Consider the following 20,612-nt stretch of genomic DNA (forward strand, 5'->3'; position numbering starts at 1 on the left):
ATCAATGAATATTTTAGAAAGCAAGGGTAAAAAAAAAATTTACATTCTATTATGCTGCCCAATTGTGCTAGTTCATGAAAGAATTTAAGTTTAAGTTTGTGATTATGCAAATGAATTTGGACAGAAAGTTGAACCATAACTTCACTTCGGGAAACCAGCGCAATTTGTGCCCAGATTGCCCATTGCGCCCAAAGTTGAAACTCCACCCAAGTATCTATATCTGCGTTTAAAGGCAAACAAATACCACAAGCTACTGGGCTGCATAAAACCTCTGTAAAAGTTCACAAGATAATTATGGATGAAGGCAGCCATTCAGCCCATCTTTGTTCAGCTATCCAGAAAGATCCTAAAACAAAACAACAATGTGCCTTTACATAGTGTCTTTAACATAGAAAAACGTCCCAAGGCGCTTCACAGAGGCATAATCAGAAATAAGTAATTTTCCAGATTTACCTTTTCCATACCACTTGCTATAATTAGGAAGGCAAATTGAACGTTGGCCTTTATTGCAAGGGGGATGAAGTATAAAATTAGGGAAATAACAACAGAAAATTCTGGAAATACTCAGCAGACCAGGCAGCATCCGTGGAGAGAGAAACAGAGTTAACGGTTCAGGTCTGGGATCCTTCATCAGAACTGGAAAAAGCTGGAGATGTAACAGATATTAAGCAGGTGCAGAGACAGGGGGGGCGGGGTTAGGAGGGGAGGAAGAAATAGAAAGAACATCCTGTACTTTTGTAAGAGGCAAGAAAGATAAAATGTTGCAAATGGGAATGGCAAAAATCATACTGCATGAAAAATGGGGGCAGGGATAATTATCTGAAATTGTTGAACTCAATGTTGAGTCCGGCAGGCTGCAAAGTGCCCAATCGAAAGATGAGGTGCTGTTCCTCGAGCTTACGTTGAGCTTCATTGGAACAATGCAATAGCCCGAGGACAGAGAGATCAGAGTGGGAGTGAAGCGGTGAATTAAACTCTGATCTCTCTGTCCTCGGGCTATTACATTGTTCCAATGAAGCTCAACGTAAGCTCGAGGAACAGCACCTCATCTTTCGATTGGGCACTTTGCAGCCTGCCGGACTCAACATTGAGTTCAACAATTTCAGATAATTATCCCTGCCCCCATTTTTCATGCAGTATGATTTTTGCCATTCCCATTTGCAACATTTTATCTTTCCTGCCTCTTACAAAAGTACAGGATGTTCTTTCTATTTCTTTCTCCCCTCCTAACCCCGCCCCCCCTGTCTCTGCACCTGCTTAATATCTGTTACATCTCCAGCTTTTTCCAGTTCTGATGAAGGGTCCCAGACCTGAAACGTTAACTGTTTCTCTCTCCATGGATGCTGCCTGGCCTGCTGAGTATTTCCAGCATTTTCTGTTGTTATTTCAGATTTCCAGCATCCGCAGTATTTTGCAATTATATAAAATTAGGGAAGTCTTGCTACAACTGTACAGGGCATTGGTGAGACCACACCTAGAGTACTGTGTACAGTTCTGGTGTCCTTATTTAATGAGGGATATACTTGCATTGGAGGCAGTTCAGAGAAGGTACACTCGGTTGATTCCTGGGATGAAGGGGTTGTCTTATGAGGAGAGGTTGGGCCTATACGCATTGGAGTTTAGAAGAATGCGAGGTGATCTTATTGAAACATATAAGATGCTGAGGGGGCTTGACAGGGTAGATGCTGAGAGGATGTTTCCCCTCATGGGGGAATCTAGAACTAGGGGGCATAGTTTCAGAATAAGGGGTCGCCCATTTAAGACAGAAATGAGGAGGAATTTCTTCTTTCAAAGGGTCGTGAATCTTTAGAATTCTCTATCCCAGAGAGCTGTGGAAGCTGAGTCATTGAATATATTCAAGGCTGAGATAGACAGATTTTTGAACTACAGGGGAGTCGAAGGTTATGGGGAACAGGCAGAAGAGTGGGGTTGAGGCCACAATCAGATCAGCCATGACCTTATTGAATGGTGGAGCAGACTCGAGGGGCCGAATGGCCTACTCCTGCTCCTATTTCTTATGTCTTATTATGTCTTATTGGGGGAGAAATTCAGTATCGCCCCATTTGGGGCGCAATTATCGGCTGGGCGCAAAAATTAGCGCCTCCGACTGCAAACTTGGCTTTTATCGCCCCCGGAGGTGATTGGAGCGCTAAATCAGGCACTACACACTTGTCTTAAGGCGCAAAGGCCGAGGAGCGAGGCGCTACCTCAGAGCGCTGGCGAAGTTCATGTGATGTCAGTCAGCAATGGAACAGAGACACACTGGTGCCAGCCAGTTCTTAAAGGGGAGGGTCGATATTGCTTTCCATCCACACCCTGCTCATTGCAGCCTTGAATCTCGGCCTGAAGAGACCTGTACATCAAATCTGTTGGAAAGAGCAAAGGAGGCCCAGGGAAAGAGCTCAGAGTGCAGCCCCCATATTCTCTTCTAAATCGATGCAAGGAAGATCAAATCAGAAAGAACCTGCAAAGTGCTGCTCAGTACCCAAAACTCAACACAGCTTTGAATATCTCCTGCAGTCTTTCTCTCTCTCTCTCACTCCGAATGCGTGGTGCAAAAATTTCACCGACAAAAAAAGGCAGGAAGCGGTCGCCTTTAAATAGTGCTCCCCTAGTCCCTTCCCGACTGCAAAACGCTCCCCTCAACCTGTCATTGCTAGCAGCAGGAGGTAAGACAGGGGGCGCCACTCAATATCTGGTCCGGGGCGTTGCATACTCGACTGACGTCACGATCTGCCGGCGCAGGAGATCGTGGCGGTAGTGTTTAGCGCCGCCGCAAAATGTCTAGTTAATTTCGTGAGCGACGCAAACATCGCCGCGCACGGGCGCTAGTTGCTTTGCACCCCATTAGCGCCCTCTTAAGGCGCTAACAGGAGGCGCAAACCAACTGAATTTTTCCCCCATTATGTCTTAACTCTATAAGATCACTTCTCAGACATCTCCATCAAGGATGAAAAGCCCATCTTTCTCCAGTTATTCCTCATAACTCAGAACTCAGAACTCCAACATTAGGGATCAGCTTTGTTGCTCTTCTCTACACTGTCCAGCACCTGAAAGTTTACTTTGTATCTCGGTGACTAGAACTGGACACAGACTCATGGTGTGGTCTAACCACAGCCGTATGCAATTTGAGCACAACTTCCACTCAATTGCACTCTACTGTTTTGGTTATGTAGTTCAGCATTCTATGGACTTCGCTGCTTTGCACTGGTTGGATATGTTGAGTGACAGATCCAAGACGACTTTCAGGTCTTTTTCAACTTCCTCCTTAGCTGTTTCATCATCATTAATTTCCTTCCTAAGTGCAATATTTCAATTTGTTGGCATTAAATTTCACCTGGCGTTATTCTGCCTATTTAGATATTTTATCCAGCTGGTTTTCTAATTTTGGAGCTGCGTCCTCCAAATCCACTCCCTTCCTAGTTTGGTATCATGCACAAATATGGCCAATTTGCATTTAGTTTCAGAATCCAAGTCACATATCAAAATTAAATATAATGGTCTCAATAGCAATCCCTGGGGAACCCCAGACTGAAATCCAACCCAGACTTAACTCCTCCAATGAGTATCCATTGTTTTCTACGCTTCAGCCAATTCCTTAATCATTCACAAGATTTACCCTGAATCCCCAAAGATGAATCCTTTCATGCAAACTGTTGTTCATTGTTTCTTCCTAATGGTTTATATCCATCAGAGCCTTCCAGAAGATTTACTGTAATTTACAGAAGAATATTAATACCTTTCAACCAGCGGCATTACATTTGAGAAACAGCTTTAATATTCTGTTTAGTACCATGCTCTGATACTTAAAACACTACTGTCAGAATTTTCCTGCAAAACAACTGTCTTGTTTCTAATAGAATTAATAAAGCAATTAACTGGTCATTCATCTTATTTGCTGTTTGTGGGGCGCATGCATCTATATAAGTGACTGCACTTTACAAATAATTCACTGAATATGCAGCACTTTAGGACACCGTGAGAATGTGATAAGGCCCTATACAAATGGAAGACCTCTAATTGTTTTGCTACCAGTAAATGAATTTTAAAGGCTAAATTTTTCCATATATTTGTGTGATTAAGACTGTAAAACTAAGTTGTAAGCTATTTTATTGTTGAATAGAGGTAAAAGGCATCAGTGCTATCACATTATGGTTTCTACATGTAATGAATACAAACAAAGGTGAAGTGATATTCAAAATAACAACAGAAAATGCTGGAAAAACTCAGCAAGTCAGGCAACATCCGTGGAGAGAAATTTGAGTTGACGTTTCGGGTTTGACCCTTCTTCAAAGGTGAAGTGATATTCATATTGGACAATAGTCTTATTTAAATTCCCATTGTCTGAACGTGCACACAGAGCTGCAGTGGAATTCCTTTATGTTTTATTCAAAGGACATAAGAATCCATATATTTTCAATAAGGAACTACAGCATACTGTAGATTAAGTATAATAAATATTGTGATGCCAGACCCACTGATTTTAGTGGAGCAGAAACGCACACAAAACAGAATTATTATATTCAGACTGAAACAATAAAACTGCAACTTCTAGTTTTTTTTCCTTCCCTGTCCTTGTGTATGTTATTCAAAATGTTAGTTTTTAAAAAAAATTCACATTGCAGAGTTTTGCTGAATACATATCTTTTGCTAAAGTCAGGTTATTTTCTTAACTACGTTGGTGTAGTGGCATCTTGGCACTTCATGTTACTTTAATACGCCATCACAGTAGAAGAGTGAATGCACCAGAGCACATCATGTTCCTAAGACAGGTCCAGTGGGTGTGACAGAAGAAATCAGTAAAAGAAAATGGAGACAAAAAAAATGGATGAACTTGGAATAAATAATATGTACCACAGTTAACGAGGATACATTAACTTCTGGCTGCAATCCAACTTGTTGCCTCCTCCAGAATCAAGAGACCTGGATTTATCAGGTTATAATAAAAGCATGGTAGTTTTGGTTGAATTATTAACTTTTGAAAGTCAGTTATTCAACATTTCATAGTTAGGCCAAAATTTCTACCAGCTAGAGATCAACGGATCTTTAAAAGTTTATTTCTTGAATCTATCATTTCAGCGTGTAAATATAAATTTCCTTCTGTGAATTTGGTCCTTCATAAGAATGACAACCTATATGCAAACTTCCTTTAGTGTTTAATATATTATATACAGGAAACTTTCGTTTAACCGGAGGTTAAAAGTCCGGAAAGCTATCTACCGGCAAAATTCAGGGGCTGTTTTCTATAAGTTTTTTTTACTTCTTGTTGCTTTTTTTCCCCCCCCAGTCAGGCTCTGCAAGGTCTGTAGCTAAGCAACAGCTTCAGCTAGACACGCTTGCAGCTGCAGCCGACTATTTTGAAGCTGTTGCTAAGCAACAGGGTTTGTTGATTCACACGGAGCTGAAAAGCTCTATGTTTTAACTGGTTTATACAGCAGTTTTGATCTAATGGCACCAGCTCGGTCCCGTCAGTGCCAGATACCAGAAAGTTTCCTGTATTTGATTTAAATATCACTGGCGTCTAGCCTGTGATTATCATAGGTTTTAGGGTCTTTTTTTAAATAAAAAGGAAAAATTACTTTTGCTCCAATTTGGAAAAATAAAAGCCACAAACTTGAGCTTTGAAAATACACTGTGGAATACTAGCATACAAACAAAACTAGTTCATCTAAAATTACTTTCTCTGCTAGTTAGCTGCAGTGTTAACCAGCTGCCGTGGTCAGGATGGGAGATGGAATAGGTGGTGAGGGTATGGAGTTTGCAGCTTTAGTCTTCCCAACTGGAGGACACTGTGGCTTATCTAAGATTGGATGTCGGACAAGAAGTCTGACAACAGAGGCGGTAGAGGGGTCGAAACATGTGGAGAAGTTGAGCTTACATATGGAAGCTGGTGCTACGTCTGCGGATGGATGTCGTCAAGGGGCAGCATGTAGAAGGGGCAAGAATAGAGCCTTCAGGAACTCCAGAGGGACTGGTGTGGGGACGAAAGGAGAAGCCATTGTTGAAGATGCTCCGGTTACAATCGGATGGGCAAGAATGGAACCGAACCAGCGCAGTCCAACTGAGCTGGACAACAGGGCAGACGTTGGAGGAAGATCATGTGGTCGTCCATGTCAAAGGCTTCAGAGAGGTTAAGGAGAGCAAATGCACCACAGTGGATGTCACTTGAGATTTTAGTTAGAGCTGTTTTGGTGCCATGGCAAGGGCAGAAAACTAATTGGAGAGATTCAAACAGGGAGTTGTGATTTGGCTACCTCTGCTTATAGATCAATACATGTTTTACAAATATTAAAGTTGATTTGTGTTTTGTATTGGAAGCTACTTCCTGACATTCTGCCCCTCCAACTGCCCCCCTCGCAAGTTCCTGACATTCTCCCCCAAACCCTCGCCGCCCGAATACCTGACATTCTCTCCGAGCTCTATAACTTCTCCACCCACCCCCCCCACCACCCCACGAGTTTACGTTGAGCTTCCGTGGAATAGCACCTCACCTTCCGATTAGGCACTTTACAGCCTTCCGGACTCAATATCGAGTTCAACAATTTCAGATCATAACCTCGGCCCCTATTACATTTTTATTTATATTTTTTATCCACCCCTTTGTTTCGGTTTTTCCCTCCCCCCCTTTCCTTTTTTTCTCTCTCCCACACGGCAGCTGTCTCTCATTCTGCCAGAACATTTCACACCTAATCTGAGCCGTCTTTTGTCTCCACTAGTCCGATCACCATCTCGTCTTGTTTTGAATACCTCTTAATGTCTCGTCACTTCTGTTGTTCTCTCCCAGCCCTGCCTTTCGATCTATTTCATTTCCTTTCCAGTTTTGAAAAAGGGTTAGACCCGAAACGTCGACTCTAATTTCTCTCCACGGATGTTGCCTGGCCTGCTGATTTTCCAGCATTTTCTGTTGTTATTACCAATCAGTGTGTTCTTTTTATAAACATTTTTGCCTAAGTGTGAAATTCACCAATTCAGTGATGTTACAGAGTCCTTTTCACCTCATCAGATGCTCGGGCTCAATCACTTGTTACTCAATGTGACAAGCACTTTTGTTCATGTGTGAAAATCCCCTCAGCAGGTCCCAATGCTCAAGCTTTGTGCTTCTGCAGTTTATCTGGTGTCTCCAGCTAAAAGGCAAGCATTAATTGACAAACTTTTTTTTAAATTTTTTATAAAGTGATTGTTAAATACTATTGCTCGATGTGATTAATCCATTTCTGAAGATCCTTTTTTAAAAAAGATTTTATGTTCTTTGTTTAAAAAAAGATTAAGGGGGAAAAATTGGGTTGCTTTGGGCGCAAAGCAACTCGCGCCTGACTGCGGCGCCGCCCACACCTCCCGCGAACTTCAGTGGGAGGTTAGCGGCGGTACCCCCGCCGCGATCTTCGGGAGCACTCCCTGACTTACCGCCGGACGCTATGTCCAACGGGGTCAGGGGGGGGTCTACCTGCGGTAGGGGAGGCGCAATTTAAAGGAGGTGCAGGGCGGCCATTTTTGTTGCTGGCTGCCTGCCAGCACCTGCCTGCGCTCCTGTCCCCGGCCTCCTGAACGGCCCCCGCCCCCACCCCCTGCAGAGAGCCAGCTGTGCTCCAAGAGCCCGGCACTTCTCTTGAGTGCTGGGCTCTTTTGCCGGCACTCCCAATCCCTGGGGGCCCAGTTGGGCCCCGGGTCATGCTGCGCAAGGCCCCTCCCCTTTAAGGGGAGGAAGGCCTGCAATACCGCGGGCCCCAAGAGGGATGTGGGGTGCTTCCAGTAGCGCCCCATTTCCCTCTTGGGGCACAACCACTCAAGTGCGCAGGGGCGCCAATTAGCGTCCCAAATGGGGCGCTACTCAATTTTTAGCCCCAAGTCTTTTATGAAGATTTGTTGTGCTGCACAGTAATGTGTATATTGTAATGAAGCAAATGACAAATACACTTTCAGTTATCCATAACAACTATGAGACCGTTTTTACAGTGCTGTAATTGCAATCCAGTTTGCACTCAATTGTTAGCTTCTTGCCAGACTTGATACAATAGTTAAAACGAATACAAGAATAGAAAGACTTGCATTTCTATAGCGCCTTTCATGACCACTGGATGTCTCAAAGTGATTTACAGCCAATTAAGTACTTTTTGGAGTGTAGTCACTGTTGTAATGTAGGAAACGCGGCAGCCAATTTGTGCACAGCAAGCTCCCACAAACAGTAATGTGATAATGACCAGATAATCTGTTTTTGTTAGTTGATTGAGGGATAAATATTGGCCAGGGCACCGGGGATAACTCCCCTGCTCTTCTTCAAAATAGTGCCATGGGATCTTTTACATCCACCTGAGAACAGTTAAGTGAATAAATTAATTGGCAAAATTATTAAACTTGAACTTGCCTAACTTGATCACATTCTGGGAGTGCAATAAAGATTCTATCTGCAATAGGTGCATCCAACTTTCTAACACAGGAGTTCAAACTGTCAAAATGGAGGCCCACAGAATATAGTTTCAGCAAATGCAATCTTAGTCATCTCTGACACCACAATGAATGAACTTTCAGAAAACTAATTTTAAGGAATGATTTTAATCCTTCCCATGGAGTTCTATGCAACAAGTAATTGCTTTTAAAAGAAAAAAAACTGACAATTCTAACATACAAATATAATTTAAATTTTGTGTCATGTGTACATCCATGTTGGCAGGATATTAACATGCTGATTGGTTGCTTCTTACTGAATATGACCTTTGAGTCAGTCAAAATGCTCACAAAACACAGAATACTTAATGTTCTCAAAACATTCCTATTTGCATGAAAAAAATCAATCATATCCTTGAAAGACTGTGACAGTTTCCAGTTCCCATTTTAATTCTCCCTCACCCTACCATTTTAAGGATGCCTGCCATAGGATTCCAAAACCTGCCTGTTTTTCTTCAGGAGCTCCCACTGACACTCCATCCCCATTACGGGCCTCCGCTTTTGATCAGCCTTGTCCTTCCCTGCTGGAGCTTGCACTGTTTGCAATCTTTCTATGCTGTGCACGTCTGCAATATTCCCAGATTGTGACAAACTGCACTGTACTGTCACAAACACCTATTGGTTGTTTTCTCTTCATTGGCTAAATGCCTTTTCTTCTTGCTTATTCTTTAATATCCCAGGAAGTACACAAGGGAGCATCGCTTGTGACTGAGTCAGGGCCACCATGAGGGTGCTGCTTCAGAGCAGGAGCAAGTGTTCTGGGACCTCAATGCAGTGCCACTGTAAAAATCAGAAACACCAGGATAAAAGTCAGAAATGCCACTCCAGGCACTCATGAGGAATATCACAGGAGATCTACTGGTAACTGTAAACAATTCTGAACTCAGATTTCTTAAACAACACTGAATCCTAGGCTGCCTGGTGGTCAATGCATGAATATTTGTCATTTACTGAAGCAGACAATGGTTTAATTGATTTAACCTCTTTTTAAAAGAAAATAACCTTATCTGTGAAAGAAATGGCTGTGCTGCCTGCTTGCTGAGTGATCAGCACAATATTGTCCCTCACAGCTTTTGTGCCAGTTTTACTTCATTTCATAATCATTAATCCTGCACCCATATATGAAAGTACTTGATACTGAAAAAGCTTCCTGCTGCCCTATGACTACTGGAACATTTAGATATTTGGTGAGGGCAGTACAACAAATGAAAATTTACATTCCCAGTGTTCTACTGTAACAATTTTACTGATAGGGAGAGGAGACTAATAACTCCTCACCAAGAATCTTTGCAAGGCTTTATGCTAAATGCTAGGTCACTTGTGATTTCTTTAATTTTAAAAGGAAATAGCATTTCATTAGTCAGTAATTTGTCCCACTTCACAATACGGCAAACACACAAAAAAGCAATATTTCTTCAGAAATCAGTTTTGAAGGTTGGTTAATGAATATACATGATGGAAAAGACCCCAATTAAATTGCCACTGGAGTTCTGCCATCTTCCGTAAACAAAGTTATCTAGACAGGGTCACATCTCACACGAAGATAGCAGACTGAAAATTAATTACCTGCGTGACATATGTCAAAACAAATTCTAAAGAGAATAGCATCCATTTGTAGCCGTGTGTTTTATCTAATTGTTAGTATGCAAAATCTGTATTCACTGGGTTCTAAATTTATTCATTTATTCAGAACCCCTTAGAGAAATCAAAAAAAAAAAGAAGCTTGTTACCCTTTTCCTGCTTCCAGATGGAGGGAGGCTAAATAACACTTGCTTAGTGAGGCAGAAAATAAGTACGAGATGGGATTTTACTCCTTTTTGTTGGAAAGAAAATAGCTGATGTCACCTTCTGGTAGGTATGAGAGGATAAAAAGGAAACTCATTTTTGCCTTGAAAATAAATATGTACCGCAGCACATTACATCTTCGACATAAACCTAAATACTATAGGAGATAATCAGAGGGTACTTGTTAATTTTATATGTGCCACTGCATGAGGAGCGATAGCAAAAATGACTTTCACCAGCGGATCTAAACTCACAAGCAACGTAGCTCTGGGTGAACGAGCATGCAGTACGCTCATGAAGAAAGGTATTCTTCATATTTCACCCCCTTCCCCACAGTAATTGTTCATACACATCATTTTAACTTTTTTGGTGGAAACTATTTTGAGGTCAGAGAGCCTTTGACCCATCCACATGAGCTGTCCTTTTGTTTCTCCAGAGGTAACCAACCACCAGATTTAAAATTCTTTTAATTTTTCCAATGTCACTGCAGAATGTACTCACTTATTATCAGAGGCAAGTACAACCCCAATGACGACATAGAATAATTCAAAGGGGCTTTATTTAAATTATTTATTCATTTGAATTAGAACTATGCAAGCACGCCTCCCATTGAAATTCATTGTTTATTCAAACCTCTACCTGTCCGCCCATTCCACCAGCCTGTCGATGGCCTCTTGAAGTTTATTACTATCTTCCTCACTGCTTACTGCACTTCCAAGTTCCGTGTCATCTGCAAATTTTGAAATTGTGTCCTGTACCCACCAGGTCCAAGTCATCAATGTATATCAAAAAGAGCAGTGGTCCTAGTACTGAACCTTGGAGAACTCCACTGTATACCTCCCTCCAGTCTGAAAAACAGCCATTCACCACAATTCTCTGTTTTCTATCTTTTAGCCAATTTTGTATCCATGCTGCTGCAGCCCCATTTACTCCATGGGCTTCAATTTTGTTCACAAACCTAATATGTGGTACTTTATCAAACGCCTTTTGAAAGCCTACATACACAACATCAACTGCACTGTCCTCATCCACCCTCTCTGCTACCTCATCAAAAAACTCAATCAAGTTAGTAAAACACAATTTGCCCTTAATAAATCCGTTTTTGCTCTCCTTTTAGTCCATTCTTGTCCAAGTTGCTGTTAATTTTCTCCTGGATTTTTGTTTCTAAAAGCTTGCCCACCACCGATATCAAACTGACTGGCATGTCATTGCCAGGATTATTCTTCTCCCCTTTTTTGAACAAGGGTATAACATTTCAATTTTCCAATCCTTTGGCACCACCCCTGTATCTAAAGAAGGTTGGAAGATGGTGGCCAGCACCTCCATAATTTCTTCCCTTGCTTCCCTCAGCAACCTAGGATGCATCCCATCCGGACCAGGTGACTTATCCACTTTAAGTACCTCCTCTTTATCTATTTTTATCTCATCCAGTATCCCAGCAACCTCCTCACTTACCATAGCTTTGCAAAGTCCTCTTCCTCGGTAAACACCGATGCAAAGTACTCATTTAGTACCTTAGCCATGCCTTCTGCCTCCACCAATAGATCTCCATTTTGGTCCCTAATCAGCCCCACCGCTCCTCTGACAACCCTTTTACTGTTAATATGCCTATAGGAGATCTTTGGATTCCCTTTTATGTTAGCCGCCAATCTATTCTCGTACCGTCTCTTTGTTCTTATTTCCTTTTTCACTTCTCCTCTGTACTTTTTATATTCAGCCTGGTTCTCCCTTGCATTATCAAGCTGACATCTGTCATACGCCCCTTTTTCTGTTTCATCCTACTCTCTAACTTATTTGTCATCCAGGGAACTCTGGCTTTGGTTGCCCTCTCTTTCCCCATTATAGGCATATACCTAGTATGTGCCCGAACCATCGCCTCTTTAATGGCTGCCCATTGCTCCATTACATTTTTTGCCTGTCAGTGTTTGACTCCAATTTACCCAGGCCAGATCACTCCTCAATTTGCTGAAATTAGCCCACTTCCAGTTAAGTATTTTTATTCTAGATTGCTCCTTGTCCTTCTCCATAACTAATCTAAACCTTATGATACTATGATCACTATTCCCAAGATGGTCCCCAACTGTGAAATTCTCCACTTGACCCACTTCATTCCCCAGGATTAGATCCAGCAACGCCTCCTTCCTCATTGGGCAGGAAACATACTGAGCAAGAAAATTCTCCTGAACACTTCAGAAATTCCTCCCCTTCTCTGCCCCATTCAATATTGGTGTAGTTAAAGGCTTCCATTATCACTACTCTATAGTTCTTGCACCTCTCAGTAATTTCTTTGCAAATCTGCTCCTCTGTCTCCCTCCCAGTATTTGGTGGCCTATAAAATACACCAAGTAGCATAATACTGTAGTTCCATTATTGTTTCTCAGCTCCAACCAAATAGATTCTGTCTTTGATCCCTCAAGGACATTCTTTCTAGCACTGCAATATTTTCCTTAATTAAAACTGCTACCGCTTCACCCTTTTTTCCTTCCCTATCTTTCCTGAATACCTTGTACTCGAGAACAGTAAGCATCCAATGCTTTTTTGAGCCAGGTCACAGTTATCGCCATTACAACATATTTCCAATGTGGCTATTTGCGCCTGCAGCTCACCAACCTCATTAACAATACTCCGTGCATTTACACACATGCACTCCAAACCTCTTTGTATTTTCTATGATCTCACCTAATTCTATATTGTTTCTAACTCTAACCATCTCTCCCAGTCCTCTGTGCACCTTGTTTCTACTTTTTAATACTACGTCTTGGTGCCCAACCCCCTGCCGAATTAGTTTAAACCCTCCCCCACAGCATTAGTTAACCTACCCGCAAGGATATTGGTCCCAGCTCTGTTCAGGTGCACCCCGGCCATCTTGAACAGGTCCCTCCTGCACAGAACTGGTCCCAACATCCCAGAAATCTGAAGCCCTCCCTCTTGCACCATGCCTCTAGCCAAGCATTAACCTGCCAATATCCTCCTATTTCTACTCTCACTAGCATGTGGCATGGCGAGTAATCCAGAGACTACTAAGTTTGAGATCCTGCTTTTTAACTTCCTCCCTAGCTCCCTAAACTCTGACTGCAGGACCTTAACCCTCTTCCTCCCGATGTCGTTGATTCCGACATGGGCCATGACTTCTGGCTCTTCCCCTCGCAGAACATTCTGCACCCTCTCAGTGATGTCCCTTACCCTGGCACCAGTGAGGCAACATACCATATGGGTCTCAAGCCAATGGTAGCAGAACTGCCTGTCTGTCCCCCTGACTATCGAATCCCCAATTACTACTGCATTCCTGCAATATGCTGTACACCCACCCCCCCAATCCAGTCCTTTGCTGCGCGGTGCCAGGCTCGGGACTGCACTCCTTCGAGGTGTCGTCACCCTCATGAGTATTCAATGCTGAATATCGGTTTGAGAGTGCCACACTCCCTTCTTATTAGGGGAGCAATGGAGTCGGATTGTTGCTGGAGTGACCATCAGCTAGTTCTCTTAGCAAGTAACATTCCATTTGTGAAAATACTTCACCAACTTACTCACACCTGTGGTGTCAAGTGTAGTGACTATTACAACATTCATCAATGTCAATATCATTTTTTTTACCACAGAACACCTGTCTACAATTAACTTCAGAAATGCTTAAAGTATTTCAATTTATTTTTAAATTATGTAAACATGGAGTAAAAATTTTACCAAACGGCATGAATAATTGTACTGCCTCAAATTCGGATGAATAAATTACACATCTGTAACTTTATGCAAATTACTTGCATCGCATTAGTCTAACATTCATTCTGATGTAGAAGTCATTTCCTTTTACTCAGAGGACTAATGTAGGCTCCAGATAGTGATTATATGCCAGATGTTACTTGTTTATGCAATTTGCCACTAACTTTATGCGGTCAATTAATGAGGTTCTTGAAGTGAGTAAAAATGAAGGTGAGTAGATATTGAAAAATACAGTGGAAAGATAGACTGTCATATTTAATATCTAATTCAATGGATTTTTTTCAGTCAGCATATTGTGAAGATCATCAAAAATTCCCACAGGCACAAAAACAAAATGGCTGTCTACCAACTATAAATTACTCTAATCTTCAAACTTAGCTGCAACTGCAGCACATTTACAAAAACTGTTGTACTTAAAGAGGAATGTAACCCTGGAGAGAAGTCCACGGAATGTAAAATATTTGCTCCTTGATTTGTTCCAAGCGATTATTTTGCCATTTTACGTCATAGTTTATCGGTCATTAATCTTACTGGTGTTTGTGGGACCTTGCTGTGAACAAATTGGCTGCTGCATCTGCCTACATTACAACACTTCAAAAGTATTGCACTGGCTGTTCACTGAGGTTGCAAAAACACGATATAAAAGCAAGTTCTTTCTTCTTTCTTATAGTTTCGTTTTCTACATATAACAGAAAGACTTTTCCACAAGGTTCAGGAACCAAACTGCCACACCCTGATGTCAGCCAAAAGAACAGCCAGGCAGAGTTTGTCTGTCACTGAGCATTGTGATAAATGCAATCAGTCTACTTCAAAACCAACCAACAGCAAAATAACTACCCCTTGTCCATCTTGGAAGAACCAACTGCATTGACCCAATGCACTCTGCAGGGATCCACCTTCACTAACATCACTGGACTATGATCTGTTCAAACATTGCCAAAATTAATTTTATCTTGATCATCATATCTACCCCTGTTTTAGGGTTTTATTTTTGAAAATAATGATTATAAAATTCAAAATCTCATTCCTTAGTGGTCCTTCCTATAAAGTTAGCAGTAAATTAAGTTAATGAAATATAATTCTGTATGCAGCAAACATCCTCACGGACTTTAAATGATTCCACCATCTTTTAAATTCTACAAGGTCAGAAAATACAATCTACACTGACCTGACTCACTCAGGCCCAATGCGGTTTCCTTTTACAACTAACAATCACCACCAAACACATAATCACCATAAAAATGCCAGCACACGTGCTCCAACAATGCAAGCAAATATCCATCACGCAGGCTCCATAAAGAGAGCACACTATTATATCTGTCAATTTCCACCATTGTAAATTCACACACAGAAAGAAGAGACAGGTTTATCCAACTTGGGGATCGGGGGGGGGGGAATAAATGGCAGCAATTTATTGTTAAATTTTGAAAGCTGACATCTTGTCTCTACTGCAAATCGCTCTGTGGAGTTCTAAATAATAAAAATCAGTTGCATTAAATTTCAAAAAAAGAAATCTATAAACTAGAGGAAAGCCATGTATGGTATTTCTGACCTCTCGTTTCACTGTACTTCCGTAGCCTCTGTAGAGTCCTAGAATACCCTGGGGAGGGGGAGAAAAGAGAACAATAATTCTCGAGATAAAATTAGGCAATACTTTGAAACACTTAATGCAACAAACTGTTCAATTTCTTCTCAACAATAATAAAACTTTTGAACAATCTTTCCAAACAGACTCTAAAGTCAGAGGCTGGCAATATTTTCTCCCCACGTGTAACCTTTGCAGGATTATAGTAGGGTTTTAACAAAGCCAACATCATCCAATCCCCAGCATCTTGACTGTTCCAGACCGAGGGAAGCAATGCACAGGCTTTATAAAACAAGATCGCCTTGGAGCAGGAAAAATGCAGATACAGGTAGTGGGAGAAAAGAGATCTTGGTTACAACATACAAAACTGATGTAAGGGACTCTGGAACAACATGGTGAAAGACTTTAAGCATTGAGAGTTCTGCAAAGTTGCAAGCTTTTGTGCAAACACTCCATCAATTACCCTCCCTGTATCAGGTACCAATGTGGGGACCAAGGTGCGAGTGAAATAAATGTCACTCTTCGCTCACCCTCCAATAGCTCAGTTAGTAAAAGCAATGTGTCACTGACCCATAAAGATCAGAAGGTTCCAGGTTCAATTCTCACTCTGCACTGAATTAACAAGGTGGTGGTACAGATGCTGCAATTTCCTTCAGAACCTTCGACTAAGAAGGAGGCAAGAAAAATCAGCCATGATCTCTGCCTTCGATAATTGCTGGAAATAAATGTGGACATTAGATCAGGTTGGGTTGGATTTAGTCGTGATGCTATCCCACAATCAAGTAGTCTGCTGACACACACCATCTGGACTCACACATGAAAAACAGGACAAGGTACTGAAGGACAGGTGGACATGTACCACAGCATGAATGAAGACGATCAGGGGATGAAGGGAGAAAATTGGAACAGCGAAAAATAGTACTGCCCTATACATTAATAAAAATACTACATGGGAAAATGTCTACTTTTTTTTTTAAACTATGTAGTAACCTGGGAGGTTATGAGTAACCTGATCCACCAGGTGGTGCTGTGGCAATTGCTCTCCTGAGTTAAGTCTGGTCTGTACTGGTTGTACTCTTGTTTTTGCTGCCTCATGGCAGAAGCTTTTATGTGCAAGTGTTGATTAAACCATGTTACGGAGTTAACCTGTGTCCGTCTCCATCTATGGCCACCTCAAGATACCACATATGGCGACGAGAATAAAGGATGGAAAAGTTTTGGTGGATCAGTCATAGTTATGGAGTATTCAGAAGAGGTGCTCGGGTTGGTTAGCAAACTAGTCGGAAAAGCATGAGGCTAGGCCGCGGGAGTCGAAACGGAGTTTGATTTTTTGGCTGAAGTGACCGGACTCCAAGGATGGCAGGAACGGTAGGCTCCGTGGCACCTTTTGACAGCAAGTCGCAGTCTTGGGAGTATTGTGAAATACTGAGCCATTTCTTTATGGCAAACGAGGTGGACAGTGCTGAAAAGAAAAGGGCCATTTTACTGAGTTGTGTGGGAGCGCAAACCTATACACGGATGAGGAATCTGCTGAGCCCGGAGCAGCCAGGGGAAAAATCTTTTGACGAGTTGGTGAGTCTATGAAAGAATCATTTCAATCCGAAACCTAGTGAAATAGTACAGAGATGGAAATTCAATTCGAGGATTAGGTGGCCGGAAGAAAGCGTTACTGAGTATGTGGAGGAGCTTCGGAAGCTCGCACAGGACAGTAATTTTGGAAATACGCTCACAGTCATGTTAAGGGACAAACTATATGCAGAGTTAACGACGACAGTATACAGCAAAGGTTGCTGTCAGAAGAAGGATTAACGTTTGAGACGGCACTTAAAAAAGCACAAGCCATGGAGATGGCTAACAAGGACATTAAGGACTTAAACAGTATGAGCAAGGAGAAATGGAGTAAACCAGTGGGAGGAACGGTTTTCAAGATGGAAGCTGGCGCGAAAAGTCCACCAGTCGGGGTTGGGGATTGCTACCGATGTGGCGGGACAAGCCATTATGCAAGGGACTGCAGGTTTGCAAAGGCAAAGTGCCACAATTGTGGAAAAATAGGCACTTAAAGAAAGTCTGTAAAAGGGCAGTGAGTGAGAGAAGCAATGCTAAAGGGGCAAAGCATGCTAAAGGGGGGAGGGAGAAGTACACAAAGCGGGCAAATTACATACAAGAGGAGGAAGAGTCTAGTGAGTCGGTTTTCACTGTATACAGGATAGACACTTCAAGGCCCAACGTACCCCCTCTCACTCAGTATTTGATAGTGAACGGAGGTCAAGTAAAGTTTGAGATTGACACCGGATGTAGTGTAACCATAATGTCGCAGACTGAGTATGCCAAGCTATGGGGGGAAGCAAAAGTACCAGAGCTAGGTACATGCCCCATTAGTCTCAAAACCTACACAGGACAGAAGGTGGACATTTTGGGGGCGGCCGAAGTACAAGTGGAACACAAAGGAGTCACCAAAGAGCTTACGGTGGTAGTGGTAGCAGGGTCAGGGCCAAACCTGTTAGGGCGAGGGTGGATCAGTGAGTTGAGTGTGGACTGACAGGCAATGAATAAAATGGAGGACAGTACAGAGGCACTGCAAGAAGTGCTGATGAAGCATGAGTTAGTGCTCAAGGACGAACTGGGCACCTTAAGGGGAGCCACAGCCAAGATTCATGTAGCCAGTGATGCCACGCCTCGTTTCTTTAAACCAAGGTCGGTACCTTTTGCAATGAAAACCAAGGTTGAGGCGGAACTAGATCGCCTGCTAAAGGACAAAGTAATAGAACCAGTGAAATTTTCAGACTGGGCGGCACCAATAGTCCTGGTATTGAAGCCCGATGGTAACGTAAGGGTGTGTGGCGACTATAAGTTAACAGTGAACAGAGTATCATCACTGGAACAGTACCCCATTCCGAGAATGGAGGACATGTTAACATCGCTCGCTGGGGGAGAAAGATTCAGCAAACTGGACATGAGTCATGCGTATCAGCAGATATTGCTAGATGAAGAATCAAAAAAATGTCACGGTGAACACGCACAAGGGGCTGTTCAAGTATGCCAGGTTACCATTTGGTGTCAGTTCTAGCCCAGCAATATTCCAATGGACTATGGAGGGCATTCTGCAGGGCATTCCAAAGGTGGCCGTGTACTTAGATGATATTCTGCTAACAGGAAGTGATGATCAGGATCACTTAAAAACACTGGACAAAGTGCTACAGCGGCTGGAAGAGGCGGGGCTACGCCTGAAACGGAGTAAGTGTAGTTTCATGGAGAAGGAAGTTACATTCCTGGGACATCGGGTGGATGCCACAGGCCTCCATCCATTACCAGGGAAAGTGCGGGCAGTGCAGGATGCACCTGCACCCACCTCAGTGACTGAACTGAAAGCCTGTCTAGGGCTCCTGAATTATTATAACCGGTTTCTTCCAAACTTATCGATGCTGCTGGCACCCCTGCACAAACTGCTGAGAAAGGAGGAGCCATGGCATTGGGGGCCAGAGCAAGCGAAAGCATTTCAGCAGTCAAAGGAGCTACTTCAGTCCAGCAGGATGTTAGTGCATTACAACGAGAAGAAGGAGCTGATAATGTCCTGCGACGCATCACCCTATGGAGTGGGGGCAGTGTTGGCCCACCGCATGCCAGATGGAGCGGAAAGGCCCATCGGGTTTGTTTCACGCACGCTCACAGCTGCGGAAAAGAACTATTCACAGCTTGATAAAGAGGGGTTGGCCATTATATTTGGAGTAAAGAAATTCCATAAGTACATATATGGGAGGAAGTTTGTAATCAGTACTGATCACAAGCCTCTTATTAGCTTACTGAATGAGATGAAAGCGGTGCCTCAAATGGCATCACAGAGAATAATGAGATGGGCAGTAATACTAAGAGCCTATGAATATGTGATCACGTACAGAGCCGGCAAGGAAAACGGGAACGCTGATGCTCTCAGCCGCCTGCCCCTCTCAAAATCTCCTCGCAGTACTTCCCCTGAGGAGCACGTCCTGATGCTGGATCAGGAGATCAGTCCCCTGATGACTTCAGTGCAAATCCAGGGCTGGACAGCCAAGGACCCCGTTCTGTCAAGGGTCCGTGAGTATGTGTTGAAAGGCTGGCCAGATCACCGTGAGGGACCGGAGTTTGCGCCGTACAGACAGAGACAGCACGAGCTCAGTGTCCAAGATGGATGTGTGCTATGGGGAGCATGCATCATAGTCCCAGAGCAGGGACGCTCTACTTTGATGGAACAGTTGCATCAATCGCACCCAGGAATGACTAGAATGAAAGGACTGGCTAGGAGCTACCTGTGGTGGCCTAACTTGGATGCTGAAATTGAGTCAAAGGTAAAGTCATGCACTATATGTCAGGAACAGAGGAAAGCACCTGCCGGGGCACCACTCCATCCCTGGGAGTGGCCCAGCAAACCCTGGAGAAGAATTCACATAGACTATGCGGGACCTTTTATGGGCAAAATGTTTTTGGTGCTGGTAGACGCTCACTCAAAGTGGATCGACGTTTATCCAGTGAGCTCTGCAACAACTGATGCCACACTGGATTGTCTCAGGAACAGCTTCAGCACGCATGGTATTCCAGAAATGATTGTATCCGACAATGCACAGTGTTTTGTTAGTGAAGGGAGCAAAGAATTCATGGTAAGGAATGGAATCACACGTCACCCCGGCTCCATATCACCCAGCCTCAAATGGGTTAGCCGAGCGAGCCGTGCAGACTTTTAAGGAGCTCATGAGGAAGAGCTCAGGTGACACCCTGGAGACCAAGCTCAATAGAGCCTTGTTTAGTTATCGTATAACACCCCAAGCTACCACGGGGCTTTCTCCGGCTGAGTTGATGATGGGGAGAAAGTTGCGGTGCACGTTAGACCTGATACACCCAGATCTCAAAAGCAAGGTTGAGACAAAACAAACAAACCAAAAAGCGTACCATGACAAACATACTAAAGCTCGCCATTTCGCCATAGGGGACTCTGTGTACACCCGGAACTTCGGCTAAGGACCTAAATGGATACCATGACTAATCCAGGACATTACAGGACCTGTGTCGTACTCCGTGTTACTAGGGGATGGTCGAGGGGTTTGTCGGC

The 20,612-nt window shown here is 43.1% G+C and overlaps 1 protein-coding gene across 3 annotated transcripts in view; it reads right to left on the bottom strand.

Moving 5' to 3' along the window:
- slc25a26 (solute carrier family 25 member 26) overlaps nucleotides 1-20,612 on the bottom strand; it is a 321,325-nt gene that overhangs the window by 215,862 nt on the left and 84,851 nt on the right. Inside the window, exon 5 of one of the 3 annotated variants that reach the window (XM_086001481.1) lies at nucleotides 15,500-15,547. The exons of the other annotated variants lie outside the window; for them this stretch is intronic. Coding sequence (XP_085857607.1) covers nucleotides 15,500-15,547 — 48 coding nt within the window. The remainder of the gene's footprint in view (nucleotides 1-15,499; nucleotides 15,548-20,612) is intronic. 3 annotated transcript variants of the gene reach the window in all.

This window comes from Somniosus microcephalus, chromosome 11, assembly GCF_052327205.1.
Source record: "Somniosus microcephalus isolate GS21.2 chromosome 11, FLI_Smic_1.0, whole genome shotgun sequence".
NCBI classification, from domain to species: domain Eukaryota; kingdom Metazoa; phylum Chordata; class Chondrichthyes; order Squaliformes; family Somniosidae; genus Somniosus; species Somniosus microcephalus.